General features: G+C 35.9%; 1 protein-coding gene across 2 annotated transcripts in view; it reads right to left on the bottom strand.

The window, feature by feature from the left end:
• Nucleotides 1–24,372, bottom strand: part of Cad99C (cadherin 99C) — a 295,315-nt gene that overhangs the window by 86,641 nt on the left and 184,302 nt on the right. For both annotated transcript variants that reach the window (XM_081729433.1, XM_081729434.1), the window contains 2 exons: nucleotides 14,655–14,745; nucleotides 6,833–6,898 (listed from right to left, as the gene is read on the bottom strand). In XM_081729433.1, coding sequence (XP_081585559.1) covers nucleotides 6,833–6,898; nucleotides 14,655–14,736 — 148 coding nt within the window. In that variant the 5' untranslated portion in view covers nucleotides 14,737–14,745. The remainder of the gene's footprint in view (nucleotides 1–6,832; nucleotides 6,899–14,654; nucleotides 14,746–24,372) is intronic.

The raw sequence follows: 24,372 nt of genomic DNA on the forward strand, positions 1-24,372 counted from the left end.
TACATATTCATTATTAATAATAAAATAATCAACTTTGTATCACCCAAATGTTTCGTTAGTGGTAGAGTTGTGAACTACAGCTAAAAGAAATATACCTTACCAATAAAGGGGAACACCCACGAGGGGTCCACTGGGTCCGCATCCCCACAAAACTCCCTAACTCAATATACATTTGTATACTTTCTCAATTGAACTATTCTTGTTTAACAGGGAAATGATTGATGTAGCATGAAAATTTGATTTTACGGTTTATCTGTACTCTTTATCTTATAAAACCAATCAAGTGCTGTCATTTCTTTTCCAAAAATATAGGTGGAAGTATTTTACAATTACTTATCGTCTTTTCGGATGCAGAATAATACCTGTTCAGTACTACATAGACGTTAGTGACCATCTCCAAAGTTGGACCCTTCCCAACCAAAAATTCTGGGTGCGCGCCTGTTACCAAATTAAGAAAATAGTTGGCAAACTTTTTTTTCGATTAACTGCTGTAGATAGATGTCAGTTTATAAACAACAAGCACATATAGTATGTTCCAGTCATTTCAGTGTCTCCGGCATCAACTCATTGTGGTGGAGGCTATCATCTTTGTCGTATACTAAACCCATGGGAAAGTTAAACCCGCTAGTTTTCATTAGTTCCCACGAATAAAAACGTTTAGAGTCATGCAATATGTTAAGTAATTCTCAGTTCATGGGAGAAATAACACCAGACAGACAGACGTTTACGGTTATGTATCAAACTGAAAAAAAAAAAAAAAAGTTCGTTAACATTGTCTCAATATAGACTTGTTTCTCACATACTATGAAATGGAATTTCTCTGTGCAAAAATAAATGGGAGGGAAATAATGTTAATTTTTAAATTCTTAGGCTCTTGAATAGGACTAACATTACTGTATACATATCTTTATGAATAAAACTTTAAACAGGGGTGGTTGGAGTGACAAAAGCCCAGGAGCCTACGAGATGAAAGAACCCATCTGTGATTCTAAACCGGAAACCTAAATCACTGCAAAATATAAGTGACACTGATATTATACATAAGACTGATGAGTTCACAGAAATATACAGCAAAGATATTTCTTAAGTATTTTCGCGAAAAATAATAACTGTGCGGTCGGATACTTCGTAGTGAGATCTCGAAAGTAACAACAATAAGTGAGCTAGGTACTCTTACAGTGAAAAATGACTTCCTTTTATCCAGTTTTCCGGAATTGGTGTTGTTTCTAACCATTCCTGTCACAATTGCAAGACGGAGCGTTCATTTTCAGAAAACAAAATAATAATAGTAATCCTGCAAAAGCCCGTAATAGAGCAAATCATGGATGTGTTAAAATATCAAGTAATACTTTCGACAAAGTGGATACTTTCAAATATCTAGGATCAGTATTAACGGACCAAAACCATATTCACGAAGAAATTAACTGTTCTGAAAGCAGGGAATTCGTGTTCAGTTTTAAATCAATTGTCGGCACGAATTCTGTCGAGGAATTTGAAGCTTAAAATATATAAAACGATAATCTTGCGTGTTGTGCTGTATGATTGCGAAACACGGTCGCTTACTCTAGAAACAAATAATGAAAATATTTGAAAATAAAATCCTGAGACGAATATTCGGACCTAAGAGGAACGGAAATGGGGAATGCCGGAAACTTCATACAAGGAACTGGATAATTTACATGTTTACCGAACATTGTTAGGGTTATCAAGTCTAGGAGGCTCAGGTGTGCATGTAATATAGCCAGAATGGAAGAACGTAGAACACTTTCTAGGTTTTGAGTGGAAATCCAATCGCAAAACAACCATTAGGAAGACCTAGGCGCAGATGGGAGGACAATATTAAGATGGATATCGCAGAAATAGGAATACAAAGTAGAAACTGGATCCAGTTAGCTAGGGACAGAAGTCAATGGAAAGCTTTCGTGAACGCGGCATTGAACCTCCGGGTTCTATAGACCATAGTTCCATAGGGCCCCCCGTAACAGTTTGTCAGAGGTCTGCAAGTCTCTAGTTTCGCTCTTGACTTTAAATAGCATTTATAGTACACAAACAATCAGGCGTGAACCCAGAAATTTTTGTTGAGAGGGGTTCAAATTTTTGGGGACACCAATACTTGAAGACACTGAATCTATATAGATTAGATTTTATATATTAGCATTCTTTTTTTTTTTAACCTTTTTAATGTCATTATGTGTTAGAACTTAAAATATTCGGTATAGAACTTGTCAATAACCTAATTATGGAAATAGTATTGAAATAAAATAAAATTAAATCTTTTAGTTTAGCGTATTTTATAATAGATTTGCAGATATTTTTCAGATTTTTCAGTAGTTTTGATATAAATTTTCAGTAGATTTCTTGAATTTTTATACTAATTTTGTTCAATTTTCCAGTAGATTTGCTTTCAATTTACAGCCACTGGCGGATCCACGGGGTGGACGGAGGGGGCGGTCGCCCCCTCCAAAGGGTTTTTTGAACTTTGAGCATTTATCATTGGGAAATACTAATATGGTCTTTTCCCCGACCGATCAATCTGTGTGACTAGCATAGCAGAGTCTAATAAAAATGTATGGTACTTAATAGTACTTAATACAGACACATTTGAATTGTGAATACTTCTCTCCCTAGTTCCTTGGGGCAGTCACCATAACCCCCAAAGTAGCGAGAATATGATTCATTCGTTAGACGAACAACTGTAATAGGAAGGGTAAGACGGCTCACTCTTTGTACTAAAAATATGTTATTGTGTCCTAGAAAAAGGATATGAAATGAATTTCGGAATTCCGGATTATAACCTCAATTACCTTTACCTTTAATAAAGAGAAATATAGAATCTTCAGCGCTCCTTACCGAAAAGCTCTCTAAATGTAAGAGGAGACTTTTCGGTTGGTTGATTGATTGATATGTATTTACGTTGTTTGTCAAATGCGATGCTTTACAGAATGAGAACTAGAATTTAAAGTTGGATCTGAACCAGTGTAGTGCGTTCGATGCTCACTTACCGGGAATTAAACCACAGAACCTCATGCATCAAAGAGCATAGGTACGTTCGCTATATACTAGATCAACAAAGAGAGCCATGACTTTTTGGGTTCAACACGGAAACATTAGGAAGGGACCAGGGATTTATTGTGACTTCAAATGGCATTCCATCTTTTCTTGAGAAATAACACAAGCTTCTTATTGTAATTCACACATAAAACACGAAATCCTGAGTGAGTAACTTCGCACAGGCCAAACCAATTAAGCTAGAAACTTGAAATAAGGACAGTATGTAAGATTTGTTACGTAAGGTACCACTAAGGAAGATTTTTTTTTAATTCGAAAAAAGGAAGGGAGAATGGGATGGAAATTACTTTAATAAGATGTTCATCTCTTCGAATCAGTTAACACTAGAGACTTGAAATTTGGCATTTGGATTTCTCATTTAAAATAATTTGACAGGTGTTTCAACTTGTTTATATTATAGTAAAACGGAGAAAAAAAAGATGGAAAGAAAAAGTGGCGGCGATTGCAAATATTATAATAAGATATCAATATCTAAGAATGTTTGAAGATTAGAAACATGAAATTTCGTATATAGACTTTCCACTTAAAATAATTCAATACGTATAGCAGCATTTTTGATATTTTACCTAGAAGGGAAGAAAAGGGGTGGGATTACTATTATTATTATTATTATTATTATTATTATTATTATTATTATTATTATTATTATTATTATTATTATTATTATTATTATAAGATGCCATATCTCGGGATCCCTTGCGGTTAGAAACATGAAAATTGGTAGTTTGATTTTTTATTTAAAATAATTCAACATGTATTTGAACGTTTTTTTCACTTAACGTAGAAGAGAAGGGAAAAAAAAGGTGGGGTGGTTCATTAAAATGCCTTACGAGGTGTTGGAATTTCGTGACACAGTTTTAGCTCAAACCAATTCTATATGAAAGACAGAAGGAAGAACGCGAAATATTGTGCCACAGTACCACGTACGAGCTGTGCAAGGCCGTATGTCGAGCAGATTGGGGATCTGGGGGCGAGCCCCACCTAGACGAAGGCTAGTATAATATACCTAGGTAATTTTATTGTTGTTGTAAGCATAACTATAATTATATTATGTTTCGTGGACCCCACACAAATATAGAGATAGATTAATTTTGTATTAATTTTTGAAACTGCTGTCCCGCAATTGGTACTCAAAATATAAATGATTAGAGCAAATTGTACACTCTTTCGTTAAAATGAATGATATCGTCAATACAGTATTTTCTTTTGTACAAGTATTGTGCCAGACAGTGCATCTCATATGTTGCGGTGACTGTGTGTGAAGTGAATCATGACACCGTCACGCCTCGGAAACGGAAGTATGTATTTAATTTAAATCTACAGAGAAAATACTCCCATTACCAAAAAAAAAAAAAAAACTTACAAGTTCGGGTCCCAAAGTGGAATCTGGGAATCATTTTTACAACCCCCCTCCAGCCCCGTATTTATATGAGTCCCATTCTTGTAAATTAAAATTCTGGTCACCTTGAAGCTACGCTCATCTTCGAGAAAGCAACCGCCCCTCCCAAACGATCCTTCTGGATCCGCTAGTGTTTACAGCAATCTATTCTATTTTATAATTGGTTTGTTCAAATTTATGACCAGTTTATTTACACCTAACAATAGATTTGTTTGAATTTTTACACCAGATTTCTGAAAAAAAAAAATACTAAAGTTTTAATTATTTTTGTTCCTGATTTATAAAAGGGAAAAATATTAAAATTTTATTGTTCAAAATATTAAAATTTTATTTTATTTTTTGTGCAACTTCGTGTTTAGCTCTTAGTTGGGTATTGAACGACAGAAGAGAACTATTTAAAAGGCAAATATTACTAAACTAATGAAACAGCATTACTGTCAGAGAATGGCTATTCTAGACCGGGGCCGGGGTGCCTAGGACCTCCCCTCAGTTTTCTGAGTAACAAAAATAATTGAAGTTCTTATTTATATATTTATGAAAGTTCATAGTAAACGTTGCCGTTCATTCTTTATTGGATTTTTTTTTTTAAAAAAAAAAAAAACATTGCATATAGTTTCTGTTGCAGTTTTTCTGTTATGCACTGTGTAAAAGAATACTTGAGGCCCACAAAGTGAACGTTCAACCTAGCCGATATAATATCCATTAGAAGGGAGTTAATTTGGGAACTTCTGCAGGACGCATAAAAAATTGTAAAAGCATGATATACTAAGCATAGTCTGGCTTCTGGCTGACCCCCCAGTTTTTACCATCTAGATCTGTCATTGCTTTTGGAATGTCTTATTTAAAAGAATAATTTATTTCCATTTACACACTCAGTACATTCTCGAATCATGCATACATTCTACCAAGCTTTAAAAAAAAAATGTCCAGGGGAGTCAAATCAAAATGTGAGAGGGCTGAACTGGAATACTTTTGCTTAAGAGTCTTCATCCCGGCGAAATTAAAATACCGCTAATTTTACAGTAATTATGTGATATCTTCAAATAGATAAAAGATAATCGAAATGTGGAACAAGAGCGCCCTAGACAATATTATTTTACATAAGAAACCGTTATCACGACTCACTTATCTGCTTTCGATTTCGAGCCATTTTGAAAATCGGCATTTATTTTCGCGTTTCTAAACAGCCGAAAACGGGAAGCCCTAGGTGACTTGTGATAACGGCAAAATAATATTGTCTAGGGCGCTCTTGTTCCATATTTCAATTATCTTTTATCTATTTGAAGATATCACATAATTACTGTAAAATTAGCGGTATTTTAATTTCGCCGGGATGAAGACTCTTAAAAAATTGCCCTGAACAAAAGTGACAAATAAGCGCAAGTATTTTATCTTAGCTCCTAGGGAGGGACGGTTGGCCAACTCCGGTGGATGCTAACTCCCCACCCCTGGAAGTTGGCTTGAAAAAAATAACTGTTTTTCTATTAAACTTTATAGAATGCATTGCTGAGTTCGTATTATACAATAGAAACGTATGAACGGAATTATATTAACTTGTGCTATAAATTACAAACTGAAATAATTAAATATTTTAGATTTTTTTATGCTTGAGGGCAGACTGTAGCTTATCAGAAATTTGTACACGATGTATTAAGACAACTTAATGATGTATTTAATGAATTTCTTGGGATAAGAAATGAAAGAATAGAAATTATTTTTTATATATATATATATATACGTTCGACATAATACCACAATCTATCAGGGTTTGACATGGTCTTAATTACAAAAATTTACTAAATTGTAATGTCATAGAAATTTAACCATTATGTTTATTTAACATTGTAATTAGATGTAATACTCACTGACTAATTTAGCTTTGATGTTTTCCTCGTGTTCACTTTTCACTATTAGATCTTAATTTAAACTCTCCGAGGTAGCTTTCCGCATTTTCAACCAACGCCATTTTCTTCCGGGATTCGGAAGCTTCTTGGTTGTAGTGAAGAGCTTACTTCAGTCCTTCTTATGAAAATCTTTACTCTGTTATTTCCTTGTAGGAAACTTCCTATAACTGTGGTATGCTGTCTGCGTTACCTGTTTTTTTTTTTTTTTTTTTTTTTAAACAAATAGCTTGATTATTGCTTTCTTATTTTACAATAGCCACAATACTGTACATTTCCAAAATATATATTTCAATTTGGGATACTTTAATATATTCTTTAACAGCCAAGTTATATTACGAAGGAAAGGAAAATAACACTCCTTGGAATCACATTATAGTCATTCATAGCTCAAGAACCTCAATAAGTATCTTAAGTTACTCTTATGAAACAGGAAAGAGGTATATAACATAGTAATACTTACGAGTTCCTCGACTTTCTTCTATGTCTAAGATAACGTTGGATTGGCCGGTTTCGACTTCGCACAAACCTGTAAAAGACAAACGAAAGAAGTTAGTATTTATGATTTAGTACATATTTTTATTCTGAGAAAATGAAGGAAGATTTTTAGTGATACATGATATACATATATGGTTTCACATACACATATAGAAAAATCGAGCGTATTTAAAAGGAAATTCTGCAAATTCCGGCTACAGGCGGTTTCTCTGGCAGTGCTCCTACCCCGGCAGTGGAACTGCAATCTGTGTTGGGGTGGATTTTTTAAACAACGCTTATTATTAAGAGTCTTCATCCCGGCGAAATTAAAATACCGCTAATTTTACAGTAATTATGTGATATCTTCAAATAGATAAAAGATAATCGACATGTGGAACAAGAGCACCCTAGACAATAATATTTTACATGAGAAACCGTTATCACCACTCACTTATCTGTTTTCGATTTCGAGCCATTTTGAAAATCGGCATTTATTTTCGCGTTTCTAAACAGCTGAAAACGGAAAGCCACTAGGTGACTTGTGATAACGGTACCTCACGCAAAATAATATTGTCTAGGGCGCTCTTGTTCCATATTTCAATTATCTTTTATCTATTTGAAGATCACAATTACTGTAAAATTAGCGGTATTTTAATTTCGCCGGGATGAAGACTCTTAAGTCACTACACAGAGAAAAAGTCTAGTGCATTGAGAACGAAAATTCGTAGAAAATTTTCGGCGACCACTCAGAATCATGAGGCAAACTGGGCAGTCACATGAATAAAAGACGTGAACAGCCACAAGGTGTAGAAAGCTTCTAACGCGCCTGTTAGAGACAGGGCGACTCAGCGTGTTGACCACGTGTTAGTCGTTAGGTTGCCGATCGCTAACATATGGCATTGGAGCGGCTCTAACTCACAAAGGACTGTCACTCCAAGTGATTTTGTTTTGGTTTTATACATAAAAAATAACCAGTTAACTAGCGGTTTGTATATGTTGTTGGTGGTGGTTCTCCTAAAGGTGACACTCGTACTCCTAACAATGACAGAGATTCTTCTAACAATTGCGAACATACTGCTTGCAATTTCCAATGTGAATCAATGGACAAAGAACAAAGATGGCAGACCTACTATACACCCTTAACTTCCCATGATTTTGTAATTTCCCGTATGAATTAATGGACAAAGAACAAAGATGGCAGAGGTACTCTTCACCCTTAACTTTCTATGAGTATTTGTTCTTTTGGCTAAAAGGAAGGAAAGAGGATTAATGATGGGTGAATTGGCGTAGTGACGATGGTGGCAAGAAATTAAAAAAATACCCCCCCCCCGTAAAGAAAACAAGAACATAGTGTTGCCCATTACCAGCGCACATGAATAAGAATTGAATCAGGAATTCTTCACAGAAGGGCATGTTTCTTTTTCTTTTTAACTATTGAGCTATTCCCTTATTAGCACAGTGATTGAAAGCAAGAGATCTCGAGGCGTAGAACACCCGGAAGATGATTTCCGGTCGGAGCTCATGCGGTTCTGATCCCACATTAAGCTGTTGGTCAATGTCTTATATAGCTTTGATGCTGAAAGGGACGATAAACTTCCATTCAACCAACAAACCAAGTCAGCTCGTCACACCCGGCATCCTTCTTCGCTATCCCACTGACATTTTTTTTTTCTTGAGCGTTTGACAATGCACTGACTCCGCACCTTCAGAGAAGTAAGAACGCATTGATCTTAATCAGTTGATATATTGGTCGTAATTTCACGTTCATTGGGCTGAAAATTTACGTTCCAATAATTGTTACATTTTCGCTCTGAACGATATAATGTCTTAACCTAATTGTCCTTTTGCAGGGTCTATTGGTAATTGGTCCATTAAAATGGCAATCGTTTAGTAAAAGTGTGCTAGCTAAAGTTTCTCAATCTTTTGGAGCCTAGCACCCTCTTGTAAAGGTCTGCAGAGCTCGAGTCGAGACCGCGGGCCGGACTCGGGCCTCCAATGCATATATCACCTTGGGCCCGGGCCGGACTCGGGTCGTAAATTTTTAAATATACAACCATATTTCTCGTGCCTAACTTTGTAAATATACTGTACGAAGATAGATCACCGTTCTTTCTGGACTGTTCTTTCTAGAGACATTCAAAACACAACTGCAAAATTAAACAGCTAAATGCTGTAAATAAAAATGCAATTTTGCGTTAATTATTAAGTTTCTGTAATTCAGGTTTATTTCGGGCTCAACGAGCTCAGGCCTAAATGCTAAAACATATTTCGGACTCGGGTCGGGCCTCACATTATAAATTCACGGGCATGGCCGGGCCGGACCCGGGCTAAAAATTCCGGCCCGTGCAGATCTCTACCCTCTTGAGTAAATAGGATTGTCCCGAGCGTCCCCCATCAATCCATCCATGGTTAAATCAATCCATCCATGCACAAAGCTGAACATAAAATTCGGATAAAACAGTCTAACTGTAAGTACCAGAAAAAGCTTTAATTCTTAAGGTTCTTTTTTCTTCATTTGAACGGGTGAAGAAACAAGATGTAAAAGGCACGAACCGGTACTGAGCCACTCTGCTACCTACTGAAGTGATGCTTAATTAACTGACGTTGTGAACCCATAAATACGCATTCTAAATAGAGTTGCAAAATAATTAATTTTACACTAGAGTGAAAATTAAGTGAAAATGCTACATTGTCGTCGAGCACACACTAGTTAATATGGAAGTGCGTGAAATTCATGTTGCAAAATTTGATTCAAACAGGAAAAATAACCTAAATAAAAGAATTATAAAACAAAATACCCGTCCACCTCTCTTGAAAAGGCTTTTTTTTTTTTTTCGTAACCACGAAGCTCTGATATCTTATGTTGAAAGAATGATGTCTGTTGGTCAAAGACGATACACATGCAAGGCACCGCAGGAATTTCTCAAGTGGAGAGAACAGTCGCGAATACACACACACACACATACTTAACTGCATGCGTGCATAAAACACATCATATAGAACTACAATTACTTAGACATATCCTTATTAACTACAGTAAATATATTTTTCTACTATAGTAATGTTACGTTTAACCTAAGTATATTAAGGGTCTTCACTACAGCGAAATTAAACTACCGCTAATTTTAGAGTTTTTCTCTAATATCTTCAAAACAAATAAAAATATTCGAAAAACCGAAACGTAGTGGACTAGACAATACAATTTTGCATGTGATACCTTTACCATAATTCACTTATCTGCTTTTGGTATGCCCCTATTTACAGAACCCGCAAAAAATGTTAAATCTATCTACAATTGCAAATCGAAAACAGATAGATGAGTTGTGATAATGGTATCATATGCAAAATCGTTTTATCTAGTTCACTACTTTTCTGCTTTTCGAATATTTTTATTTGTTTTGAAGATATTAACAGAAAAACTCAAAAATTAGCGGTAGTTTAATTTTGCTGTAGTGAAGACCCGTAAGTGACTCCTTTGCCTCCCACCGCAGGAAGCCATGTATATGTGTTTTTCATTTAACTCTCTCTACGCAAAGGAGTCACTTACAGGATTTTCGAAGATTGGTGTGTGTGTGTAGCCAGGATATTTCGAACAAAACTGTAAATCAGTGTCCCAGTCGATATTATTGAAGGGCTTCAACTCAAGCATCCTTTTTACATGACTAAAAGTAAGTTCTATCAATTGAAGAGCTCAATTCCAAAAGAGCCTGTCAAAAAAGTAAGATTTTCAGGGGACATTTTTTTTATGTGTGTTTCCATCGTTTTATTATTTATTTATTTGTTTATTTTTTGAAAGAAAAGTAATCTACATAAAACAAAATTGTAATTGCCCACTTTTCGTAAGGTAACGGTGAAATTATCGGTTCTTTAGCAAGAGTTTTATAAGTGTTTTTAGGCATGAGTCAGAAAATAACTTCAGAGAATACTGTTGACTTAGGACATTTTGGAAAACAACGCTGTTTTCTTTTTCCTACAATTAATTCCATTTATTGAATTTTGGCAAGAAATCCAGTTTAATATACGGAGACTCTGAAATGTAACTTAATAGAACCAATATCTCAAAATTGAGAAAAATTGACTTACGCTCTTTTGGAATCCACACCTTCAATTTTAGAAAATAAAAATGTTTATTGTGAACTAGCAGCGTTCACCCCGCTTCGCTGCGGTCACCCCGGAACGCAATAAACTTTGTTACTTAGATAATTTTTACTTTTTCGCTTTCAAGTGATATGATAAAAACCATAGAAGATTGCACTAATGTTAACATTATATCGCCTGTCATTTATGTTAACCCGCCCCGCTTCGCTGCGGTCACCCCAACCCGCCCCGCTTCGCTGCGGTCATCCCGGAACGCAATAAACTTTGTTACTTAGATAATTTTTACTTTTTCGCTTTCAAGTGATTTATAGCGCCTGTCATTTATGTTAACCCGCCGAGTCACAGGGTCATGCGGGTTGCATATAAGTACGTTTATTTTTATATGATGAACTAATAACAAAGGATTTGTACGTATGGACACCTGAATGGTCAATTATCTCAAGACACTGGTAATTGAAAATTAAAGTGATATGATAAAAACCATCTAGGGTCCAAATCCTAACAACCCCCCAAAAATGAAAGAAATCGGTTCAACCGTATTAGCGTGATGAGCGGACAAAGGATTTTTTCTACGTATGAACACCTGATTGGTCAATTATCTCAAGACACTGCTAATTGAAAATTAAAGTGATATGATAAAAACCATCTAGGGTCCAAATCCTAACAACCCCCCAAAAATGAAAGAAATCGGTTCAGCCGTATTAGCGTGATGAGCGGACAAAGGATTTTGTGCGTTCTCTTTTATATATATAGATGAAACGTTCTCACATGTATAAGCTGCAATTATTATTATTATTATTATTATTATTATTATTATTATTATTATTATTATTATTATTATTATTATTATTATTATTATTATTATTATTATTATCTAGGATTTACCGTTCTATACTATGTTTCAATCAATTGGTTGGTTCTCCACTATTTACTATTGTTGACAATATAAATACAAAATCTCTTAAAATTGATTTTTTTTTATCCGAATTCTACAATACTCAAAAAACAATATTTGGAATGTTTTATTTAATAAATATACAAAATTCGCTATGGTTTGGTATATTGTCTATTGAATTTTCATTGTCTTTGCTTTACCTACAATGTTTATATCTGTTTATGTGTATTATTTTATAATCTCTTTGTAATTTATTTTTATTATGTTCAATATATTTAATTTCTTAATAATATGTTTTGCTTGATTTAATAGTTATTGAATCGAGGTTATGTTGTAACTTTATTTTATAATTTAATCTGTATCAAACTTGTAAAATTTTTATTTTTTTATTTTTTATTTATTTATTTATTTATTTATTTATTTATTTATTTATTTTTTTGTATTTTGTCGAGATGATTTGATGTACCGGTATTTTTAATTTGTTTTGTTCTGTTTGTATTTCTCTTGTAACCTTTCATTGTATATTATTGTACATATGACCATTTTGGCCTCGGCTGTGGTCTTTATCATCAATAAATAAATAAATAAATTATTATTATTATTTTCAAACTTAATTTACTTTACTTTATTAAAAAAAAAGAAATTTACAAGAGATCAAATTTGTTCATAATATAGGCCTAGTTCATGGTAAGATTGATCTATTGTGTATCAGAAACGAAATCAATGTTACACGATTATGCCAAGGAAAGCGATGGTTAAAGCAAGTGAATGATGATGGAAGATTTTATGAAAATGAGACACTGGGAAGAAACGGAAGTAACCCGAGAAAACCCCACGGACACGATGTTGTCTACCACAAACTTACTTGGCCGGAGATCGAACTAGGACTCCACGCACAAGAGATAAACGCTTTACCACCGAGCCACCGTGCCGCCTGTTGTGTATTAGAGTTCCATCTCCAATCCTAGAAATTATTATAAATATGCCACATTGACTTGACACCCAGTCTTCCGTTTCAGGCGCTGCTATCCGCTGAAGGAATTCCACTCTCTTTCGCTAAGGCTCTCTTGCTTAGCAGCTGCTGAACCCTTATTGGTTCAACGCGTGGGTGTGTCAGGGTGTGAGCTTTAGTTCGCATTTTTGCCACGGCTCAAGTAATTTTGGCAGCACAATAACCTTTTTCATGTAATGATATCTTGATATGATATCCGAATATATAAAAGTATTGCAAATGTTAATTTAAAAACTTTAGCATATGACATTCAAAAAAAATTCTGAAATTAAAAATCGAGTTGCTAAGTATGTTAATAATGAATAAATCTTGTTCTTTGATCAATTCCATATACAGTATAGGCCTGTACAGAATATTGTACTATTAATATCTATATACGTTTTATGTCATATGAATTATTATTCCGTGTTGTTTCATATATTTTTCATTTTTTGTTTAGTTTTTGAAACTTGAGTATTTACATATTTATTAATTCATGTATTTTTGCCAAATATAACCAATTAATGGCTTTATAACTGTAATCTCACTTATATCACTAAATATTATTATTATTATTATTATTATTATTATTATTATTATTATTATTATTATTATTATTATTATTATTAAACACAAATAGGTTCCCGTTAAAGGACTAACAACTGTATGGCAGTCAGTGGCGAATTTACGGGAAGGGCGGAGGAGACAACCGTCACCCAAAGGCAACTTTTTTTTTTTAAGCAGCTTTAGACAATTCCCTTACTTTATTTAGCTAACTTTGAATACTGTGTGCTAAACTATTTTTCATCATATTACAATTAATTACCATAGCATAATATAAATTTAAAAAATTACCAACAAAAATACAAGAACTCATACCTATATACAGGGTATGCCATAAGTCACTTGACGAAAATACTTGTGAATTGACTTAGGCTATTCAGCAGCTATGATACTATAAAATTGTTGCAAGTTTTATCGCAATATTAAGTTAGGTGAGGAGGTTTGCTTACCTAAATCAAATTTTTAAACTCTTGTCTGTTATTTTCAATATTTGAATTACATCTTTTAAGCAAAGACGAAGAAACTGCAAGAAGTTTATACGACATAGCAATAATAATTTGATACTTCAACACAAAAGTAGGAGAAAAAGGATACAGGAACCAAAGTTACAGGAAAATATTCAATACAGGAAGGAAAAATAACAATAATGGCAGCTCCTTATATAGTATGCAATACAGAACAAGCTCACGATTAAGGGTCTTCACTACAGCGAAATTAAACTTCCGCTAACTTTAGAGTTTTTCTGTAATCTCTTCAAAACAAATAAAAATATTCGAAAAGCAGAAACGTAGTGAACTAGAGAATACGATTTTGCATGTGATACCTTTACCACAATTCACCTATCTGCTTTTGATATGCCGCTATTTACAGAACCCGCAAAAAATGTTAAATCTATCTTCAGTTCCAAATCGAAAGTAGATAGATGAGTTGTGATAACGGTATCACATGCAAAATCGTATTGTCTAGTTCACTACGTTTCTGCTTTTCGAATATTTTTATTTGTTTTGAAGATATTGCAGAAAAACTCTAAAATTAGCGGTAGGTTAATTTCGCTGTAGTAAAGACCCTTAAAAGCAAATGCTTGCCTTACAAGTGAGTACATCTAATAATCTGTACGGCAAGGCAATCAGTCAAATAGACTATGTTCTTATTAACAACAGTCACAAGTTATCTGTGACGGACACAAAAAGTTACAGAGGGTAAAAAAATATGACTGATACAGGTGATAAATACGTTAGTAAATAAATAAATGTTACTTACCGGGTTTGGCGTATACAAAATAAAATTGGCACATTATCGTTAAGCTCAGGATCATCCTGAGAGTTGAGATCGGTAACCACATTGTGGATATCTGAAAAAGAAAGAAAAGAAAACGCTTAGCAACAGATTTTAGAAATGCATGCATTTAAACATATACAGGTAAACAATCAACGTAATTATTTAATTTTCCAACCAACAATAATACACTTCAATATTGCTTCAATAATAATAGTCAAGGTTTCCCCTAGTAAGGGAGGGTCTTCAGTTATTCGACGGGCATAACTTTTTACTTCAGAATGCATCTGTAACCAGTGGCACTGATTAAAAAGGACTGAAAATGAAATGAAATATTTCAGTTTAACCGCTTAACTTAAAACCACGAATTATTACTTTTTTCCCCCTAAAATTATGATCACGAATATATTCGTGTAACTAAAAAAGATCTGAATATAAATTTAAATGGCGATTCCTTAAGTTATATTTTTGTCATTTATAATAATATAGTAGTTTTATATGGAGATTCGTAGTAGAAGCAATAATCAAATCATATGAACAATTTTGCGGAGGAGTGCAAGCGTCGGTAGGCCAACAGCAAATCAGCGAGATTTAGTTTCACGTGGCTTTGTTTATCGCAGTTTAGAGCTTACGCCGAACAGGGTTTAGATGGAACGTTAAAGATTTAATGTTATTTCAATGTTGACACATTCTCTTAAATTTTCTCTCTCTTTTAAACGGAAGACGTAGCATCATTTTACAACTTTGAGATCATTGTTCTGGAACCGGAAGCCAACGGTAAGAGTAAGTAAGAGATACTCCCCTTTGAAAATAACATAAAAGTAGTACTAAATATCCTTTTTTTTTTTCTTTCTTTAATCTGGAATACTGAGTAGGTCAGTTGGAAAACGGTTATCTCTACCTCGAGACAATTTCTTCCAGGTTTTCAGAAAACAATTCACATTAATTCTAGTTCTATAAATATACATTGATTCAACATACTGTCAGGATAGAACTTGTCTTTCATTTTAAAGATGCTTTTTTTTTATATACGTAATATTCTTTAACCCCAAGGCGAACAATAAATAACATTAAAAAGTTGTTCAAATTTAAATATTTATTTCGTTGGTAGGATCCCTACGAAGTCATGTACGAATATTATTGAGCGAAACTACTCTATTTTGTTCATTCATTTATTATTTATTTATTTATTAGTAATCTAAAAAAAAACGTGAATATACAGAAATATTAACTTTCGAACGACAACAGGAGCTCCTCCGTGGCTAAGCAGTCAGCGTACGCGTCTTTACCGTGGGAGACCCGGGTTCAATTCCCGGCGGGAGCTCATGTGGTTCGGATTCCACGTTAATCAGTAGGTCCACGTCTCATATAGCCTCGCTGTTGAACGGGACGTTAAACTCAAAATCACCTCAAAATCAAATCGAACGACAATAGAAGAGAAGCAAGTCTTATGATTGTAAAAATAATCAAACTCAAGATTTGAAGGTTTTTCTATATTTGAATGGCCCTTCATCAACTTGTTCCGATCCTGGAACCTACACACCTAGAAGTCGTACCGTTCATTATTGGTATTCTTGAACAAATACGAGAGACCCGGTTCGATTCCGGGCAGAAGCTCAAGTAATTTGGATTTCAAGTTAAGCTGTAGGCCCATGTCTCATATATCCTCGCTGCTGAAAGGTACACTAAGAAAAATCCGTCATTCGGACAGCGGTATATTGTACAAATATACGGAATCCATATGTTTACTACAGAAATCTATACGAAGCATACGTTATCCATATGCTACATATGTACTGCCTTTTTTCCCGCATAGATGTTACATCGTGTCGCTGCAGGATGTCTGACATCCAACATTTTTCCGTGTATTACATACGTATACGTATGTTACATACATCAGCTATATGCTATATACGTCCATCTGTATGTGAGATCCTGTATATATTTCTTTGTTTCATACGGAAAGTACGTAGAGATGGAACACTTATACGGAAAGTACTATAAAACATACGTTTTCAGTTACATGTTTGCTGAGGATGTTCCATATAGTCATACGTTAAATCAAAAAAAAGTACAAGATTTTCGCATATAACCTACGTTTTGACGTACGTCACATGCATTTTTTTTCTGTGTACGGTAACCTCTAATCCATCCATTCATCTATTTATCGAACAAATGTGAGAGTTCCTATCTCTCTCATTTTCAAAACAAATTGAAATATAAACTTGTATATTCATAATGATATAAGATAAATATGGAAAGAATGATTTTCAAAATAGATTTTAAAAAATTTAGCATTTTGAAATTATCTTTACCATTTCTTGTCTTCAAAATTATCAAAAATCAAAAGATCATTCTTAAAATTTCTTGGAGTCATTTCCAAGTATGTTCTTAGAAAAGTAGAAGCACAGTGGCTCAGTGGCAGAGCACCCACTTCTGGTACAAGGGATCCCTGGTTTGATCTCAGCAAGTGTGAGTTTTAGATGTATAACATCGTGCCCGTGTTTTTTCTCGAGGCTTTTACTAGGGATGGCCACAAAGTTCCGGTTCCGGCGGAACCGATTCCCCGAAGAACCGGTTCTCGGGTATCCGGTTTTCAGAACCGGTTCTAGACCTGGATGCGAAAACCCGGTTTCAGAACCAGATCTTAAGAACCGGTTCCAGATCTGGATCTGAAAACTCGGTTTCAGAACCGGATCTTAAGAACCGGTTCCAGATCTGGATCTGAAAACTCGGTTCCAGAACCGGATCTTAGGAACCCGGTTCCAGAACCGGATCTTAGGAACCCGGTTCCAGATCTGGATCTGAAAACTCGGTTCCAGAACCGGATTTTAGGAACCTGGTTCCAGATCTGGACCTGAAAACACGGTTCCAGAACCGGATCTTAGGAACCGGTTCCAGACCAGGATCCGAAAGCCCCCGAAGACCCGTAAAGGAGGCACAAAGTTCCCCTTCAAAAAATGGAAAGTGGACCATGCGCTTGTGCCCTCCCCCCCCAGACCCGCTTGTGCCCCCAGAAAAAAAAATTGGTCCACCAGTGGGTGTTTAGCCAAATGAGTTGGCCAGTTTGCCTGTTTAGCCAATGAGTTTGCCAATTACCCAATTTATTTAGCCAAATGAGACATGCTGCCGCCGCCTGGGCGCCTGCCTGTTGCTTCCGTCATTTCATCTAGCATACTGTTCACAGCCTGCCAGCAACTCGGGTTTAGCGTAGGGATGGTCACAAAGTTTCGGTTCCAGCGGAACCTGTTCTTGGAGATCCGGTTTTCAGAACCGGTTCCGGATCCGGTTCCACACCTGGATCCGAAGAACCGGTTCCAGACCTGGATCCGAAGATTCGGATTCGTTCAGACCCGAAAACGAGTTCCACCAGGAACCGGTTCTGGCCATCCCTAGTTTTTACGTTTCCTTTCACATTCTCATTCCACCAATTCTTTCACAATCATTCATTTTCAGTAATCATATATATCTCTTTTAGTTTACTGGACATAATCACGGAAAATTAAACTGAAATATACACATATAATTTCATACTTTAAAAAAAAAAGTATCACACTGTAAAATTACAAGGAATCCCTGTTAAAAATCCTGACGTCGTATCGCTGCTAATTATATAACACAAGCAAATCAAATTAATAATGATTTATTATATTAAATTAAAGATAAATAACCATAATGAACATTCATTATTTACTTTAACATCAATCGTATATCCTAATGCACGTTAGCAAATGGATAAGTTCGTATTTGGGTCTAGAATAAACAATATTTCAAAAAGAAAGGTGTCTGAGGTAAACAAAAGTTTAAAGTCTGAGCTTTACTGCACGTGAAATAAAGTAATTAGCAAGTCCTGATAAATCCTTTCGCTCTATGATCTCAATCCCCGCTTGCCCAAATGACTTCGTGGAACGCATGCGAAAAATTGATCACTCTATCCCTATTTTCTGATTTAAAACCTGCCTACAACCTGGGTAGAGTTCTCGAACAAGACAAATAATTCTTGATACTGTTTATTTTCATAAAAATGGAGTATTTCTACGCTTTATCGTAGCTAGAAATTCAACCACAGCGTGTAGTGACGAAATCAAGAAACACAGCGAAGTAACATGGAAAAGAATTTCTCAGTTAAAAGTTTGGGAGGCACATTGGAGGGACATTCATGCAGAACTGGAAAGGTTTAATGGTTGATAGATTTGTCAACGTAAACCAAATTCTTGGCCACCGAGATCACCGGATCTTACACCTTATGATTACCGGCTGAGGGTTTACTCTAAAGCATTAAAACACAAATAGCTGTCAATCAATCTATCAATTTGGACAAGGGGGGCGCGGTGGCTCAGTGGTAGAGCGTTCACCTCCGGTGCTTGGGGTCCCTGGTTCGATCCCAGCTGGCGCCGTGTGGACTTTGTGGTGGACAAACACCGTGCTCGTGGGTTTTCTCGGGGTTCTCCCGTTTCCTCCCACTTTCTTCATTCCACCATTTCACTCATCTCTCATCATCACCATCTCCTTTAGTCTAACCGGCATAACCGTGGGACGTAAAACTTAAAGATTTCATTTCATTTCATTTTCAATTTGGACAATCTCAAAGCAAAAGTCCAACATGGCATTGCTATATTTTCGATGAAGTTCTGCTAATTCTGATTGAAGTTTTCGGGAAACGTTTAAAAGCATGCGTAAACTTAACGGGAGTTAAGGGTATGCAGGGACGGATTTGGAGGGGGGTGCAAAGGTGCACGTGCAACCTCCTTCGTTGTAAATATACACTATCTAAAATGAGAAGCTAGCAGTGAAAATATCAACACTTTCCGAAAGTTTCTGCCGTCATGTTTCCGTTTGGGGCTTAAAAGAAGGCAGAACTTTGCAAAAGTAAAAGTTTAAATCGATTTTCAAAAGGTTGAAGGAAAAGGATGCACCAAGCAAAACAATATAATATTTGTCAAGAAAAACGCAGGAAAACAGAAGCCAGTAGGAGAGAAGAACATTTTTTCCCTCCATAACCCTTGCGACTCTCTTTAAAATACTTTCCTCCGTTCTATACATCAGTGTTGTCAGGAGTAAGGAATATTGTCACATGTCACTTTGAAGAGTTTCAGGGTAATGGGTTATTTTGGTAGTTATTGGTGCACTTCCCCCCCCCCTCAGAAAATCGTGGATTCGACCCTGAGGGTATTCATGAGACAGTAGTTCAGACTTCCTCGAAAATGTGCCGTGAAAGTGATGTCTCGTCTCGTAAAATACATCTGTTTCTATTCCAAGAGCTCTGTTTCGTCTCGAATGTCATCACGGAAATTCTGTCTCGTCTCGTCTCGTCTCGTGCGAGATCCTCGGAAGTCCAGCTGGTACTTGAGGCATGGGTATTAATTGTAAGTTCATGGAATGAATATCTAAAGTTCTTCCAAGAGAATTGATCAGATCACAACCATAACCAAAGAAATATTTTACAAACCATCTGCATAAGTTTTACAATACTGTAAATCTTTAGAGGGGGGACATGGTAGCCTAGTGGTTATAGTGTTGGACTCACTCGTGTGGTCCCGGGTTCGATTCCCGGCCGGTTCTTCCCAATTTTTGGCGTCTATCCAGCGTCGTGAAGCAAACCGGGAATACACGGCCACTAGGTATAGAAAGCTTCTGACATGTCTGTTATAGAAAAGGCGACCCAGTGCGCTGAACACGTGTTAGTCGCCTGGTTTGACGTAGTTCAGCCAGTCGCTAATAGATGGCATTGGAGCGGCTCAGGATTACAAAGGGTTGTCACGCCAAGTGGTTTAGTAAATTTTCAGAATTTATAATCAGAAAATTCATTTTAAAAAGCTGGTGCATCAAACGATGTTTTAAAGCAGATGATAATCATCACGGTGTTTAAAACAAGACTTGCACATTTGTTTTCAGTACGACCAATAATATTTCAATAAATAAATAAGGTTTTAAATGTATAAAAGAGAAGGGCATCAATATATGGATCAATCACATGTGACAATTGGAAATTTTCTTCATTAAAAGATGCTTTGCTTTTACACACCTTTTGGTAAGAAAGAACGTTTAGTCTGAACTAATATGGGTTGTATTCAATATTAAAATCTCATAACGATGACATATGCATCGTTATAAGAGCTTAATAGATTTACTCCGGCATGTAAGAAACTGGAAGATCGTTTATTAAAATATGGGACACAGTCGATAGCGAATGGGCTAAGCGAATGAAAAAAAGGCTGTGAAGCGATGTTGTCGTATGGTAAAGAGATGTGGCTAAGCAGGTAACAGATTTTTTAAAAATTATTTATTGGCCACCTATTACAGGAAAAGAACACTCCCCTTACAATAGGCTTATACAATTTCAAGTTTTATAAATAGTATTTTGCATATATACGTGAATATATACAAAAACGTGTCAAAACCGCAGCCCTCTCATGTGCTAACAACGTTTAAAGGAAGCTCGGAGCGCCACCTTCAAAGCCATAAATGCTGTCCCTTAGCATAGTTTATTTTATAATATTAATTATTAATTGTTTAACTTTGCATGTACAGTGTCATTTGCCACATTTTCAATTAGTGTATCATGCACTTTATGATTTTATCTAATTATTTATTTTTAATGCTTAATTTGATTAAATTGCACAGACTACTGTGTCACTGCACTAAAAGTTGCCTTTTGTATACAGCTTCAAAACCATGTTTAGTGTAATAAAATGACTGGAGGCATGGGCTTTGATGCACGTAATCCAGGGTTTAATTCCTGTTGGGTTTAGCGTTGACCTCATTACAAGATAATTGGAAAGTTAATTATTCAAAAGTTAACAAGATCCAAGAAGCTAAAAATGCGATGCGATATACGAACTACCTATTATCTGCTCGTCAATTTGTGGACATTGCCCTTCTGCATGGGCCGCAGCTTTTGGGAAGTTTATTATTTTACCAAGCTCATACAGCGGACTCTTTTTAATTCAAACTTGGATAATTCGAATTACTGGGTAATTCGAACAGAAGTTTATTCCCCTTGAAAACTCTATTAAAAACAATGGTAAGAAATCGTGGATAAATCGAACCTTTGAACCGCGTGTTTGGATAATTCGAAATATTTACAACGAAAAAATTTACAGTATCCGACAGATTGGAAATAGAGCAGTGCAATTTCAACTGGTTCTTGTTTATCTGTTATCTTACCCAGAGGCAGTCGTAGGAAAGGGAAAGCTTCGTTTGTTAATAACACCTCCGCTGGACTCCCTCCTGCTATATAGAGAATCCGGCAGAAGGTGGTTGTTATGCATCTCCCCTCCTCCTCAATAACCTGGAAGTGTCCATCCCATCTGCAGAAGTGTGAACTACCTTGAACCCTGTCCTCTACAAGCAAATCACTTGTACGAGACATTTGTGCAATTCTTTTTAACTGAACTAAAAACGGTGTCAAAAAGGTAACCAGATTCGTTTGTGATCTATGGGTGTGCATTATGCACAATGTCGAATCGCGGCTCATATTTTAATTCCGTACAAAAACGTGGTGCTTTAAAGGTAAGGTGTTAACAGTACAATTATTTTGTTTCCTTAATTTTACTTAAAAATGGGAGTTTTTGGTTAATTCGAATTTTGGATAATTCGAATTTTTTTCGTGTCCCCTTGGACTTCGAATTAAAGAGACTCCACTGTACTTGAAATCATTTGCAAAATTCTGAATCATTCTTGGCTAGGCGGCTTTTAATTAAGTGATATGGGGTCAGCACATCTATTTCCAGTGCCAACTTTCTACTCCAGTGTTGGCTACCTTTTAATTAGCTCAAGTATCTCCGTAGTAGTCTCACGAGTCAAAATAAGAAGTGTACACTCTCAGGAAATCAAATCTAGTGTTGCCCACAAGGCAAAAAAAAAAAAAAAAAAAAAAAAAAATCGTCTCGTCTCGACAACGGAACAAGAAGTACCTTTCTGAATTCGAGACAAGACGAGAAATTGCACCAGTCTTGTGGGCGACAGAAGCTCACAGAAGTCTCTGATCTTAAACACTGTTTCAGTCTTACATGATTCATGGTATATAAAAAACTCTAAATTGATAAAGTGATTACGCGAATACAGTGAGGAGCACTTATCAGTGTTTAACGATGCGCACGTCATTACACAATAACATTATACTCCAATGGTTTAAATGTTTCTTTTTATATCAAATTCTTCGAGGACCCCCTCATGATGCGGAAGGATTCTGATAATCTGTAGATGAATTGACTGATTTAAGTTTAGCATCCCTTTCAGCAGCGAGGCTATATGAGACGCTGACCTACAACTTAACGTGGGGTCCGAACCACATGAGCTTCTACCGGGAATTGAATCCGGGTCTCCCATGCCAAAGGCATATACGATAACCGCTTAGCTACGAGGGAGCTCAACTTCTGGATGAAATTAACAAAAAATAGTTGGAATAGAATCAGGTCATTTTACGAGACGAGACGAAGAAACCTTATTTCTAGCCTCGTATCGTGGGTGACATTAACCGAGGTTATGACTCGAAGACGTCCCATCACGGCGAAATTAAAATACCGCTAATTTTACAGTAATTATGTGATATCTTCAAATAGATAAAAGACAATTGAAAACTAGAACAAGAGCTCGTTAGACAATATTATTTTACATGAGATACCGTTATCACGACTCACTTAGTATCTGCTTTCGATTTCTAGCCATTTAGAAAATCGGCACTTATTTTCGCGTTTCTAAATGTCTGCGAACGGAAAGCTACTAGGCGACTTGTGATAACGGTACCTCATGGAAAATAATATTGTCTAGCGCGCTCTTGTTCCACATTTCGACTAACTTTTATCTATTTGAAGATATCACATCATTACTGTAAAATTAGCGGTAGTTTAATTTTGCAGTAATTAGGCCTCTTAGTAGGGATGCGCACGATACAAGATTTGGGGCTGTCTCGTCTCGAAAATGTGCTGTAAAAGTGATGGTCTCGACTCGAAAAATGTATATTTCTCTATTGGGAGAGCCGTGTCTCGACTTGAATTTTGTCAGGAAAATCCTGTCTCGACTCGTCTCGTGCGCATCCCTACCTCTTAGCGTACGCTCCCAACTATGAGGGATACTTGAATCCGGTACACTTGTCAGATCAACAGACCACGTAAGATCTACCCTCACAACTTAGGCCATTCTCCACTTACTCTTTCCTCCGAGGAGCTACGTTACACTATTATGTTACAGGCCCCAGCTTTGGATACAAGAGCACGCCAGAAATCATTGCCACTAAAAGTTCGATCCTAAACGCTATCAGACAACAGACTTCTTTTATTTCCTACCTTGTTGTGTTGTCTTTAATACCACGAAATTCATCGTCAAAACTGGTTTCTAAGGCTTTCAAAAAGAAAGATAAAAAAGTTTGAATGTCCCTCGTATTTTATAGATCTATTATCAGCTTTTATCGTACGTGATTACGGAAAAAAAAGACAAAGAGGAAGAAGAAGAGAGAAGGAAACAGATAAACCACAAAAGTGAAGAAGGAAAGGACAGGACGTGACCAATCAGGAATGTTAATAAAGTATTCTAGCAGAAGAAAGGAAAGAAAAAACACAAGTTCGAATCCAGCCTAAGGCATGGGCGTTGCGGACACTATCTTTCTCTTTGTTTGCGCATGATTTAGTTACACTACTTCCATTCACACACACACACGTGACAAAGGATTTAAAAAAATAAAAATAAATAAATAAATAAATAG

This window comes from Thermobia domestica, chromosome 10 (genome assembly GCF_964235325.1).
Source record: "Thermobia domestica chromosome 10, izTheDome1.hap1.1, whole genome shotgun sequence".
NCBI lineage: Eukaryota > Metazoa > Arthropoda > Insecta > Zygentoma > Lepismatidae > Thermobia > Thermobia domestica.